Below are 14713 nucleotides of genomic sequence, written 5' to 3' on the forward strand. Positions count from 1 at the left end.
AACTCGTAACAGGAAAACAACAAAAGAACGAGTACTCTATCCCAGTGGAGCTTACAGCTCAAACCACCCCGATTACCGGAAGGATATCTCAAGAGGAACAAGGTATTATATTCCTGAGCTCACGACAATGACGAGATCGCGAGCCAAAAACAGAAATGCCCTCATGAGAATAAGAAAAAATCGCAAGTTTGAAGCTTAACCAGACTCCGAGCTCTTAGCCCGGATCGGTTCAACCAACAAAGACCCAGTAGAGCCGGCCTGATCCAACAAATAAGTAAAGTTGACAAAACCAGAAGACAGTGTGAGTAGAAAATAATGATGAGGTACATGCCGAGGTAAAATATCATTCGTCATCGAACACACATTTCCATAACGCCATACATTCAAACATCAAAGTAAAGAGACAAAAATAATAAAAAGGGAAAGAAATGGAACTTTTGACAAGAGCAGTTCTCAGACCACACATGAATAGAAATTAAAGATTTATCCCCTCACCAGTCATGGAATAACTGCTGAGGAGATAAAGGGGCAATTGATGACTGCCGGATTTCTTCACCCCGGCCTAAAGGCCAGGCCTATGAAAACAGTCCATGATCCGAAGGCTTCAATATTCCCCTCGAGAGCCAGGTCTAGCCCGCTCAATCACAGGGCCGGACTCTGCCTAGATTCCTCAATCAAGCCGGCCCACACCTCTCGGCCCAATAATCAGGCCCTCACTAGGCTCAACTCTAGCCCTACCATTCAACCCAGCCCGGAAAGAGGAAAATGACTAACCTGCCCCGCTGGTGGGTCCTTCCGCATGCGTATCAGAGGAGAATTAATGGCCGTTATGCATGGAGCAGGCGCCTGACACATCCGTACATACGGAGCTGGGCGGCAGAAGACAGCTAGCATTGTGGCAGAGAGACAGATATATATATCACGGTAGAAACCACGCAAGGGGGGTACTCTCTTCTTCTTCCTTCTCCTTCCTGCTCCTTCCTGGACACCATTTTTATTCTTTCTGCAACTCTTGTCTAAATACACTACTCTGAGCCATAAAATCTGACTTGAGCGTCGAAGGGCCTCCACCGGGGCACCCCCGGTAGGCCCCTGACCATTCTTTCTTATTTTACAGGTCCTTTCACCAGGTGAAATATGGAGAGACCCATCAGGGAGCCCAGCAAGAAGGGACCCAGAAGAAAACCAGATCTATCATGGACCAGGAAGATGAAAAGATTTATCAATTATTAATAGCATAAAGGTTTGAATTAAATGTTAAGAAATGATTTTAGTTTTCATTTGAAGAAAATAAACAATTAAACAAAATTACAATAGACAATTTTATATTAATTATAATGTAAAAAATATTTTTTTTAAATATCTCAAAATAAAAAAATATTATTTTATTCATAAATATATGTCACTTTGAAAAAATTAAAGATAATTAATTACTTCTTTTAAATTTTACCTTTACCTCTACGCAATAACTATTTGTATAATTTTATTAAAAGTATCTTATTGTTATTTATCTTTAAATTAATAATATTTCTAGTGGTAGATTGAGACGACTATTGAAATTGAAATAACTAAATAAGTATTTTAATGAAATTAAGCTTTAATTACTTTATTAATCATCATAAAAAAACCTAGATAGTAAAAATAAACCTAGAAAGTATTAGATTAAGGGAAAAAAAAACTTAGTAGATCATATTTATCTATATTAATAGAGTTATTTAAATAATTTTTAAATGTACTTTTCTTATACTATTCCTCCGAAATTTTTTTATAAAATAATGTATTTACTTCTAAAAATATAAAGGGTAAATTAGACTTTTTATCTTAGTGGCTCTATTAAGGTGTTGAAGCTTCGTCCATACGGGAAGCAAATTGTTGTGCGAAGGAATCAATATCTCGACACGAGCCAAGAGGCAGATCTTGTGCCACTCCACCTGGTCGTATGAAACTGACATGCATCCTGGCTCCCGAGGCTCATTCATAGAATTCCAACAATTTCTCTCACTCCTCGAAAGGGAGAGATTTCTATATATAAATTTATTAATTAAATATATTTTTTATAAATAAATTATTATAAAAAATATTTTGTATTTTGATACGTATTTTTTCAAAATATTTTATATGAAAAATATTTTTTAACGAGATGATTTATTTTTTATTTTTTAATTTTAATTTAAAAAATAAAATATATTAAAAATTTTATATACAGAAATTTAATAAAATTTTTAAAATATAAATGATAACTTTATTTTTTTAAAAATAAAGTTATTTTTCTTAAAATATTTTAATTTTTTTATTAAGTAATTAAATTTTTTTATTATTCAAACATTAAAAAATATATTTTTCGGATTATTTAAACATTAAAAAATATAATTTTTTTCAGATAATATTTTCCAGTGCATTTGTCCGCATTAAAATTATAACTTCCTACCTAATATTGGGAAATCAATTTTAATAAATGAATATTTCAAACCATTAAATTGATAAATTAAATATCATATTTTGAAAAAAGTGATTAAAAATTTAAAACAAATAAAAAAAATTATAGTGTGTAACGGACAAATATATATATATATATTCCTAAAAACAAACACATGTTATGTGGTATTTATTAAAATTTCATTGCAAGAAATCTTAAATCTTAAATATAAGAATTGTCCTGAAAAATATATCAAGTTTTCCAGAAATAATTATTATAATACAAATTAATATAATTTTAAAAATATATATTTTAATTTATAATGAAAAACCTGTAGACTTTATAATAAATTTCATAAAATATTAATTAAATTGGCTTTCAAAAAATTGGAAAGGCTACACAATTTCTAAAATTAATCCATTTCTATTATATATTTCTACACCACTGTATTTAGTAATAATTTTAAAATATTTAATTTAACCGAAAAAATTATAAAAAATGTGAATTAAATAAATATTAAATAAATTATCAATATAAATACATAATTATATTATAAAATATTAATTTTTTACATGATAAAATTATGATAAATTTAAAATTTTAATTTAATTATTTAAAATAAAAAAACCTAGAATGTATAGCAAAACGTGAGGATTATTTTGAGTTTAATAGCTTTTTAAAAAAATAATTATATATATTATATGTGTGCTCTAGCTTAGAGTTTGAAGGTCAACTGGACATAGGATAAGTCGGCATCTCAAATCACGCGCCTGCATTTATTGGCCTTGAATCTACGTATGGTCGTAGGGGTGCTTTCCATGTGGGCGGCATTTTCTCCTCTTTTATTCATTCTAGAATTCTTACATATATATATCTATTTTTTTTTAGTTTCACACAGTTTATTTTTTAAAAAAATTAAATAAATTATTATAAAAATTATAACAAAAAATAATTATATTTTTTTAAAATTTTGATTTCAAATAAAAATTAATTAATTGCATATTTTTTTATTTACATATATAGGTGTAATTTACCTTTAATTCGAAATAAGTATTTAGATAAATTTTTTCTTAGTTATAATTAAATTTTATTTAATAATATTTTTATATAATAACACAATATTTACAGATAAATCAGCTAATAATATTAGTTTATAAATATTAAATGCTTCTATTTACAACTTCAAGTTTTTATTTTACTTACAAGTTTAACCCATAAACGAAAAAAAAATCAGTTACTGGTAAAATAATTTACATTTGTTTAATTTTACCACTCCAATAAATATTAAAATTAATAACAATTTTTTTTAAACAAAAATTACAAAAATTTTAATAGGAATATTAATTTTACTGTTATATAAATTAATATAAAATAAAAATATTAATAATAATAATTATTATTAATACATAAAAAATATGATAACAAATAAAAATTATAAATATTTTTTTAAAAATAAAAATTAAAAATTAAAAATTAAAATTTTTCAGATTTATTGAAATGCATTTATTATCCAATTAGGTTTGTAAAAATTATGAATATTAATAATTATTTTTTTAACATTAATTATAATATTAATAAAAAATAGAGAATAAAGGTAAAAAATAGGGAATAAAGTAAAATGCAAGAATCTTATTTTTTTATATACTCCTAAAAGATTAATAATTATATTGTTTTTTACTATAGACTAATAATTATATGCTAAACAAGGTAATAAAAATAAAGAAAATGCTTCTTAAAAAAAAAAAGAAAAGAAAATGTCATGGGGAAGGCACATCTAACAGTAACTATGCACGTGGTGAAGTATAATTTTATCATGCAAGCTCATCAATGCAGATTTAGGAGTCTGACATGGATGTACGAATCAAATTTATTTTATTGTTTTAATTTAATTTTAATTTATAACTTATTGTTGTTATTAATAATAATAATTAATAACTAATTTATAATTATAAAATATTTTAAACATTTGATAACACACACACACACACATATATATATATATATATATATATATATATATATATTATTTCTTATTAAAATATATATAAAATTAATAATTTATCATATAATATATGTTTAACTAATAATACAATTTATTTTATGTATATATTTTCTTAAAATATAATTACTAATAAAATACAATTTATTTCATATATATGTTTTATTATATAAAAAATAAACAAACATTATTATTAATATAGTTATTTTTTATAATATTTATATTTATTTTGTATAAATAATTTATTAATATATATTAAAATTTATTTATATTTTTATAAAAATTTTATAATTAATAAATACTAAAAATATAATATAATTTAAATAAAAATTATTATTATCAGCTCTTAATAAATAGAAAAAACTTTAAAATTAGAATTGCTAGAAAGACTATTAATAATATATTTATAAGCACTGACGGATAGATAAATTTAAATAAGAAAACTCAATTTTATTTTTTAACTTTAATTTCACTTAATTCGCAAAAAAGTATTTATTTACACCCATAAATTTTTAAGTTAAAATTTAATTTTAAATACAGAAATTAAAAAAATTATATGCACAAAATTTTATAAATTAAATTAATTTAATCACATTAAATATTAAATATAATTTTTAATATAAATTATTTAAACTAATATCAATTTAAAAATTACAATTTAATTTTAATATTTTGATTTATATCTAATATTTTTTAAAATTTTAAATATAATCGTTAACTATTAAACTTATTTTTATTTAAAATTGAATAGTTTATAAATTTCATTAAACAATCTATCTATTACTCTTAAAATTTTATTTTTTACAAATTTAAAATTTACTTTTTAAATTTAAATAATTTAATATATAATTTCAATCACATAAATAAAAATAAATAAAAATAACTTCACTTTCAAATAATAAAAAATAGTATATGTAAATAAATTAAATTAAATTAAATATATATTTATACAGTATTAATTATGCTTTAAATTTTTACAAATAATCAAATTATTTTCATTTAATTTTATTAATTTATAAAAATTTAAAATACTATAATTAATAATATACATAATTAATTTAATATTTTTCTAATAATAATTAATTTATATTTAACTATTATAATTTTTATAATTTCAAGTATTCAATAGATTAATTTCAATTATTATGACATTTACATATATATTAAGTTAATAAATTAAATAATTAGTAAATAATTTACTTTTTAAATATTTTAAAAAATAAGTAGAACGCGTGAAGTTTAAATTTCAAATATTAAATATAGTTTTTTTAAATAAAAAATAAAGAAAAGACATTAAATTAGAATGACTATTTTAAAATATTATTGGTTTTGAGACTTTATTATATAAAAGAATTATTATTAGATTTATAAATTTTTAAAAATTTATTAATTTTACTCTTTATAAAAATTACTCAATTAAAATATTCACGTATTTTATGAAATCAAATAGTTTAATTTATTTGTTAAAATAATTATTAATCAATTTAATTTACTTTTAGTAAAAAAATAAATAACACAAATATTTAAATTATAAAAACTAAATAATATATATAATTAAAATTATATGAATTAAATTATATAAATATTTAAGATATATTAATAAATTTATAAAAATAAAAAATTTATTTTATAAAATATAAAAAAATTTTAATTAAATGATTTTTAAATAAAATAAATTAATAATTTTTTAAAAAAATATAAAGACTGAATGATAATTTTTTTATTTATTTAAAATTAACAAAAATTACATAAATATCCCTATGACTTTTCAATAATTCAGGCCCTCGGTCATAGATGGGTCCATAATGTCTATAAGCTATATGATGTTTTATAAAAAAATACTTGAAAGTTGATAATTTAAAATGTGTATTATATGATATACAGATAAATATTCAATTTAAATAATAATTTGTAATTTTTTATGAAAATAATTATAATTATTTTAAGAAATGAAATTTGAACCAGAAATCGCATTATATCCAATTAAATGGACAAATAAAAAATAAAAAACTGAAAAATATAAAAAATAAACCGAATTTTAACTTTTTTTAAAAGATAATCTCGGACTCGGAATCAGAATTGCTACCACACATGCCTGGTAAGATGATCACAAAGCAAGACCATACATTTTTATTTATAAATTTTTTTGAAAATATTGCAAGAATGAGAAAATTAAAAAAAAAACATTTAATGTCGCTTTCTAGTATATTTCTAGTTTTCAGCTGCCAACCAACAACCATAGCTAAAACCAGGATGAGCTGGACGAACAATCTCCCCTTCATTCCTCTTTCTTCTTCCATGTTCAAAGACGTGCAAGAAATGGCCTTTTCATGTTCTTCTCCATCCCCATTCTCACATTTGACCCTTCTCTCCATTAATGATTTTTACCACTACTTCCATTTTTTAATTCAATTTCCATCATACCCATATAAATATAAATACCTACATTTCAAAACAAGGAATCAGTTCACAGATTGCTTCCTTCTCCAAGCTTCAAGAACCCTTTTTTAATTTCCTATGTACGAGTATTACATAATCAAATCAGTCATCTGCCATTTCTACGTGGTGGTCTTTAATCGTCGAGAAGGGATTTAGTGGTCGTTGTTGTAGTTGTATCAAACTTTTCTAAAACCCACCCACCTCTTTGCTTATTCCTTTTCACGGATCCGTATTCTCTACGTGCACTTCTCTTGTACACTATTTATACTTCTCTTCACTTCAAAACCCACTTCGCTGAATCATTTTACTTTTGTTTTAGACCCCCAATATGAGCTCTCAATCGACTTTATCATCCTCCGCCGCTGCTGCTGCTGCTGCTGGTAGTGGTGGTGGTGTTCGGATGAAGCAGTCTCGACGATTGCCTGATTTTCTACAAAGTGTGAATCTTAAATATGTGAAGTTGGGTTATCATTATCTTGTGAGTCATTTATTGACTCTCTGTTTGATCCCTTTAACGGCGGTCATTGTCGTTGAAGCCTCTCAATTGAATCCGGAGGATATTCAACTCCTCTGGCTCCAACTTCAATACAATCTCGTTATCGTCGTTGTCTGCTCCGTTTTTGTTGTTTTTGGATGTACTGGGTATATTATGACTCGACCCAGATCAGTTTATCTCGTTGATTATGCTTGCTATAAGCCTCCATCGAATCTCCAGGTCAAGTTTCATCAATTCATGGAGCATTCCAAGCTAACTGGAGATTTTGACGACTCCTCGTTGGAATTTCAGCGCAAGATTCTGGAGAGATCAGGTCTCGGAGAAGAGACTTATGTCCCTGAAGCTATGCATTACCTTCCACCAAGGCCATCAATGGCCGCCGCAAGGGAAGAGGCAGAGCAGGTGATGTTTGGTGCACTGGATATTCTCTTTGCCAATACCAATATCAAGCCAAAGGATATTGGTATTCTTGTTGTAAATTGCAGCTTGTTTAATCCCACTCCGTCTCTTTCTGCTATGATTGTTAATAAGTATAAATTGAGGGGCAATATCTTGAGCTTCAATCTTGGGGGAATGGGCTGTAGTGCTGGGGTTATAGCTATTGATCTTGCTAAGGATTTACTACAAATTCATAGGAATACTTGTGCTGTTGTTGTGAGCACAGAGAATATTACACAAAATTGGTATTTTGGGAATAAGAAATCAATGTTGATACCAAATTGTTTGTTTAGGGTTGGTGGTGCCGCAGTTTTGCTCTCAAATAGTTCCACAGATAGGAGGCGGGCTAAGTACAAGCTTGTTCATGTGGTTAGGACCCATCGTGGAGCTGATGATAAGGCGTTTAGGTGTGTTTATCAGGAGCAGGATGACAATGGAAAAACTGGCGTTTCTTTGTCAAAGGACCTAATGGCAATTGCAGGTGGAGCACTTAAGACCAACATCACCACCTTGGGACCCTTGGTTCTTCCAATAAGTGAGCAACTTTTGTTCTTTGCAACTTTGGTTGCCAAGAAATTGTTCAATGCCAAAGTGAAGCCTTATATCCCAGATTTTAAGCTTGCATTCGACCATTTCTGCATACATGCTGGAGGAAGAGCTGTGATTGATGAGCTTGAGAAGAATTTGCAACTTCTGCCTGTACATGTTGAGGCATCAAGAATGACTCTGCATCGGTTTGGTAACACTTCATCAAGCTCTATTTGGTATGAATTGGCTTACACTGAAGCAAAGGGCAGGATGCGAAAGGGAAATCGAGTGTGGCAGATAGCTTTTGGAAGTGGTTTTAAGTGTAACAGTGCAGTGTGGGAGGCTCTGAGGAATGTTAAGCCCTCTACTAGTAATCCATGGGAAGATTGCATTGATCGGTATCCGGTGAAGTTGGTTCTGTAGTTCCAAACAACTTGGTTAGAAACTCAATGTAAAGAAGAGTACTGTCATAGATTGAGTGGAAACTACTCTGCTAGTTTGTTTTGGCCTGCTTATTTTTCCTTGTTAGGTGCTTAGGTAATGTGTGATTTCATCTCACAAGTGATAGTGTCTCACATCGTTTCTCGAGCATTAACATGTCATACAAAAATGAAAAGCTAAATCTCTGTTCTAAATTTAATGTTTCTGTAATCATAATGCTCAATGTCTGGACATGGTGTGTTTTATTAATTTGATGGGTATAAACATGTACATTTAGATATGCTTTATCTTTTTTCATTTTCAAGAGAATTTGAATACATAAGAAGCATGGTTTACAGGGCAGTTGCAAAACCTGAATACATATCAGATCTTTTCTTGGCTATTTCTTTCTAACTTGAATGTAATTAGTTCTAAAAGAAAGATAAGTTGAATCTCAGACTCTCGAGTCATCATGAAACTGTCACAAGGTGATTCAAGTAGGCAGTCCTGGTTTCGCAATTTCATGACCATCTGCTATTTGTGCAAGTCTTATTGCCATGAGGAGGTTCAAATGTTCTCTATCATAACTTGACTTTTCGGACAAAAATTGCATGATCTTGATGTAGGATGACATCACTACTTCATCCGTTAGGATTTTACCATTGCAGATGATCTATGAAAGCAGATGCTGTGTTCATATCCTAGATTTGGAGCCATACTGATTCATACATTTGGTCTTGAACTACAAGTTAAGCAATTGTTGCAACCATGAATTTTCCTACCTATTTCCAGATTACAGATGATCCATTTTAGGTAAGTATTCCTTTTTTTCTACCAAGGTTAAAAGTTTAGTGCATCTTCCGCAGACTTGATGTCATGCAGTTTACATATTGTATCTTGAGCAACAATTTTGACAACCTAGCTTGATTGATAGCCTGTCAAGAATTTCTAAAGTTGGTAGAAATCTTCAACCATAAGTCATTATACTGTTTAACTTGTGGAATATTTTTATCTTGTGGACTTTATCTTTTTCCTAAATCTTCTGCATTACTTTACAGTTGTTGTTTACTGTTCAATTTGATTCTAGTAGTATTTGTTGGATTCTCTGGGTGAGAGAACTCACATGACATGCTTATGATGGTGCTGAATTCAACAGCACCAAGAGCTGAAAATGAAGTTTTATCACTCAAATTTCATTAAATGCTTCTGATTGCTTATAAGAGTAACGGTTGGGTATCTTTTGACTGAAAAGTAGTAATATCACTAAAAATTTGTGGGAGAGGCTAAGGAAAGCATTGTGAATATGAGCACTAACTTTGTAGCCATTGATTATGCATGGGAATACATGCATTTAATTAAAAAAAAAAAAAAACCTTTCACATATCCCCGGTAAAATCAATGGCTGAAAAGCTAGTACTCATATAAATACGTGCCTGACTCAAAATTTGCACCCGTTATATTTGGGTTGGGATGCTTTGGTTGCTTGTGCATCATGTTAGAAGAAAGGACATGCCTGAAAAAGGAACATCGCTTATTAGTCTTTTTGTGCAATATTAGATGCTCAGTTTAAGAGGATTTTGACCCTTTACTAACATTTAGGTACTCAAATAGTCTTTCAGTTTCTGCATAATGGTTGATGTTGTACAATGGCAATGACGAAAGCAGCAATTTTTAGATTATGAAACTCATCTATTAGTAGGAAGAATTGATAAAAAGATGAGGAAGAGAGATGAACAAGCTTGTCTTGTCTTTCATTGTCCTTAGGATTTGAAATAGTTGATTAATATCTATCACCAGATGATGAGAAAAACTAGGAAGTTGCATATGAAACCATCTTTTCTTGTGGGGTGATTAGGAAGCCTATCAGTTTCCTTTCATTTTCATATGTCTCTATATTCTATCTTTTCATGCAGGGGTTAAGAGCCAACTTTTTTTTCTTTTCTTTTTTTTTTTTTTTACATGTGGTTTTAGGATTTTTATTTTTATTTTTTTTTCTAAATAAGCGGAGTATTTTTAAAATATTAATTAGATTTATTGTATTTGTATAAATATTATAATTGAGGGGTAATATAATCTTTTTTATTTTTATTTTTATTTTTATTAAAATTTATTATATTTATTGTTCCTGTTAATTGTGCAAAAACCAGATTACACTGAAATTAAATCCAATCCATTTGTCAATATATTTCTTTTTCATATCAAAATAAAATCTAAATATAAATTTTATATAAATATATTTCTTTTTCATATCAAAATAATTTTTGCAGAATTTACTTATATATATATATATATATATATTTATTTATTTATTTTAAATTAATAATTTTATACCACCTATATATTCTTATCAATACTAAGAATGAAGATTAAACTAAATAAAATTAAAATTGATACGACAAATTTAAAGTTAAATCATTAAGTATCAATGATGTATTAAAAAAAATTATAAAAAAGTATATTATTTTTTAATAAATTTTCAATTAAAGATTTAAATTTGATTTGATAAAAAATAAACACTTATACATTCATATTATTAGCTAAATGGCCCTTTTTTATTAATACTAAAAATTTTAATGATGTGATATTAAATAAATAAAAATGTTTTTTAATTATCAAAATGGATTCTATTTAGTTTCAGAAAAAGAGTAGATTCTTGTTTATTCTTCATTTTCTCCAACAATGGCAAGCCTGTCGTGGTATTCCTTCATGGTTTTTTTTATTTTTTCTTCTGAAAGTAGCCATAGCAAACTTTTATAACTAGCTAGTTTCATTCATTTGCAGAAGATTCATCTCTTATGGGGGAGAAAACGACATACTTTTCAACCTGGAAGACTCTCGTAATTTCAAAAGGTATGACATTTATAATTAATAATCTAATGACTTGGATTTAGTATGGATTTCTTCCATTCTATTTTCAGATTTTTTTTTCTCTAAAGATTTGGATCTTTATTTTTTTTAATATATAATATTTTTATGTAATTTTTTTTTATATAATAAAAATTTAAGAATAAAGAATAAATTTTTTTATTAAATATTAAATTTTTTAAAACATTAAATCACACCAGTCGGAAGGAATTAAAGAATGAATTTTTTTTATTTATTTTATTTTATCTCTAGACATTAGCAGAGCCCGGCACGGACTATGGGCTCCTCTTAAAATCTTTATATATTTTAAAAGTATTTAGATAATTTTACTTAAAGTAAGAAAGCTTATGATTAGATTTCTATAAATTTAAAAAATTTATTAGTTAATTCTTAATTTAAAATTACCTAATTAAAATATTTTATATTTTATAAATTCAAAATTTTTAATTTTTTTATCAAATAAATTTCTAATAGATTTTAATATTTTTGATATTTAGTTCATATATTTTTTAACTATACATATTATACTATTCAATTCATCTCCTTCTCTATTATTTTTTAATTCAAAATATTTGCTTTAATTTTCAAGATTTCAATACTTTAAATAGTAAAATTTTTCTTAAATTATTGATTCATCATCTAATTTAATTTTATACATTATTTTTATTATTAATTAATTAAATAAATAAGAATCATTATAATTTTATTATACTATTTATTAACTTTTATAAAAAAAATCTTTTAAATATATAATCATTTCATATATTTATTTTTTATCATTTATTTAAATTACGCCCCAACTTAGATTCTTGCATTCACTACTGTCATAAAAAATTCATTTTTAAAGATTGAAAAAAAAGTGATATTTGTTGATATTTTCTTTATTTTTAATTTTAGATATAAAATTTGTATATACAAATTGTAATAAAATATTTTTATTGTAAGAGGCATAATAATATTTTTAATCAATGATTTTCAATTTCTAATAATAAAAAGTATTAAATAATTTGTTCAAATTATTTTTAATATCTAAAACGCATTTTTCTAAAAAAAAAATAGTTCAACATTAATTCCAAATATGCCTTTACTATCTGAATCCCTAGATTTCAATTGCATGATTCTTCATGCACTTTTCTTTGGATCGACGTTCAACATAGGTGGGCTGCCTCTTCTTCTTTCTTTTTCTTTTTCTTTTTCTTTTTTTTTTTTTTTTGATAAGCAAAAATTTTTTGCTTAGGCCGAAGTCCATGAAAATTATTAATGAGTCCATAAAAGATTTCCGAAGAAAAGAAAGCATACCAAATTCTTACCCTTTCACTCTTTGAATCGGTTCCTTCGTACGTAGATGAAAGTGAATCTATCAAGATAATTATTTAAAAAATTAATTAAATTAAATTATTGTTAAATTCTTGATTTAAAGTGGAAATTTATGTTGTAAATAAAATGTACAAAAATAGTTGATGATGATCCCATATATTTAGAAGATTTTCATGCATGATCTTATTTGGATTTCAATAATTGTGGGAAAGAAGAAGGTTGATAAACAATTTAAAAAAAAAAAAAAAAAAAAAAGCAACATCTTACTGAAGTACAGATGGTTTCATTACATTGACGATAATAGAAGAATATGTACGTTTCTACATATTTGCTACTTAGATGACCATGTAAAAGAGCTAGCTAGCTTAGGGCTTTGGACTTCACTAGATATCAATCGTCGGTGAATCTTCTCGCCCTAGTCTCTTCATTATTGCAGATCAATTCTGCTGCTACATTCAAAAATTAAAAGAACGCAAGGGTAAATTTTTCGCTACATCCGAATGCATACATCCAATTAATCTAAAAATATCATATAAATCTTTAGGAATACATGTTGGTAATTTTCTATTGTCTATGGGTAAGAGTTTTTCATATTTCAGACCCTATAGAATGAAGTATATAATTGTTGAAATCGTAAAGATTCAGTGCATGCATGGAAAAATTAATATTACCTGCTGTGTTTTAATTACCATTGCTTGGGTTTCCACCAGATAATTTATAGTTAGGAAAGGGAACACGACCAGACTCGATGTGCTTAACATCTTCAAGAAGGATCTCGTAGTGTCTCTTGATTTCATCTGCTGATTTGCCCCCAACAGCTCTGGCGATATTTTCCCAGCGATCTGGTGTTTCCTTATCATACAAGGCTAGGGCCTCCTCAAACAGTTTGTTTTCGGATGGAGACCAAGAGGAGCTTGAAGCGAGGTAGCTTGAAGACATTTTTTCCGACGATCTTAATTACCACTCTTGATCAAAGCAGAGGAGGTTTTGGTTGGAGCCAGCTAGGAGGATGGTTTGTGCTTGGCGTGGTGGCTATAAATAGTAGGGATTGTGTTGGGTTGGATCCAGTTGGAGAATCTATGGTTACCAAATAAGGTGACATGAGTATGACGAATGACGAGTTCTCTGGAACCACAATAAGAAGAAGGGCAAAGTACAGACACTGGCCCTCCAGCGAAGAGAATCAGTTTCATATACTTTAGTTTTTGTTGTCGATATGTACATGGTTCTTTCTTTGTTTTTTTTTAATTGATTCCTAGATTATGCACAACAGCTTAATTCACTAGCTACTGCTAGCTAGTGTCTTGTAAAGTATGAAACTCACTTTCTTTTACTCAATTAAGTTCGAGTTTAGCTGCTAGGATAAGAATTTTGGGTGTTTTATGAATCTTGACCTCCAATTAGTGATGGGGATTTTAAATTACTATATTTGATAATAAAATATTATTTTAAAAAATCTTTAATTTTTAAAAACAAATCATAAGTTAATGAGTTGTATAAGGATTATGGTACCAATTAGACCAATGGCCTTTAAAGAGAGAAAGAGAGTCGATAAATATTAGCTTCGAGTTTGAACTTCAAACCGAGATAATTAAAAAAAAAAATGACTCCACCATGTTATAACCGCAATGTAAGGTCTAGGACTTCTCCCATGCAGCTGTCCAATATGCCAAAAGGTAAGAGCTTTAGAAGAAAGCAACAAAACTTGAAAAAGGCAGGGAGAAAGGAGAGAGGGGGAGAGAGTTCAATTTCACCCCTTGGACTGACCTGCAAATTTCACCTTTTGCCTTTTGCC

At 27.2% G+C, this 14713-nt stretch overlaps 2 protein-coding genes across 4 annotated transcripts; one reads left to right on the forward strand and one right to left on the reverse strand.

Moving 5' to 3' along the window:
* Positions 1-6671: 6671 nt before the first annotated feature.
* Positions 6672-9037, forward strand: LOC110604381 (3-ketoacyl-CoA synthase 4). Its single transcript, XM_021742522.2, has one exon. The coding sequence runs from the start codon at positions 7183-7185 to the stop codon at positions 8737-8739; it is 1557 nt and encodes a 518-aa protein (XP_021598214.1). The 5' UTR covers positions 6672-7182; the 3' UTR covers positions 8740-9037.
* Positions 9038-13241: 4204 nt separating this feature from the next.
* Positions 13242-14286, reverse strand: LOC110605558 (protein RADIALIS-like 3). Of its 3 annotated transcripts, none has more exons than XR_002486410.2 (2): positions 13590-14286; positions 13242-13367 (listed from the first exon to the last, which is right to left on the reverse strand). XR_002486410.2 is itself a non-coding variant. In XM_043952822.1 (2 exons), the coding sequence occupies exon 1, from the start codon at positions 13855-13857 to the stop codon at positions 13600-13602; it is 258 nt and encodes an 85-aa protein (XP_043808757.1). In that variant the 5' UTR covers positions 13858-14256; the 3' UTR covers positions 13242-13364; positions 13590-13599. The 3 variants fall into 3 exon arrangements, 2 of the variants coding, with proteins under 2 accessions (XP_043808757.1, XP_043808758.1); XM_043952822.1 differs by having other exon boundaries at positions 13242-13364; positions 13590-14256; XM_043952823.1 differs by having other exon boundaries at positions 13242-13343; positions 13582-14256.
* Between the last annotated feature and the right edge of the window lie 427 nt (positions 14287-14713).

Source organism: Manihot esculenta, chromosome 17 (genome assembly GCF_001659605.2).
Source record: "Manihot esculenta cultivar AM560-2 chromosome 17, M.esculenta_v8, whole genome shotgun sequence".
Classification (NCBI taxonomy): Eukaryota; Viridiplantae; Streptophyta; class Magnoliopsida; order Malpighiales; family Euphorbiaceae; genus Manihot; species Manihot esculenta.

Bases quoted from the DNA above. Each gene is read 5' to 3' on its own strand.
- LOC110605558 (XM_043952822.1), bottom strand. From the start codon at position 13,857: ATGTCTTCAAGCTACCTCGCTTCAAGCTCCTCTTGGTCTCCATCCGAA.
- LOC110604381 (XM_021742522.2), top strand. From the start codon at position 7,183: ATGAGCTCTCAATCGACTTTATCATCCTCCGCCGCTGCTGCTGCTGCT.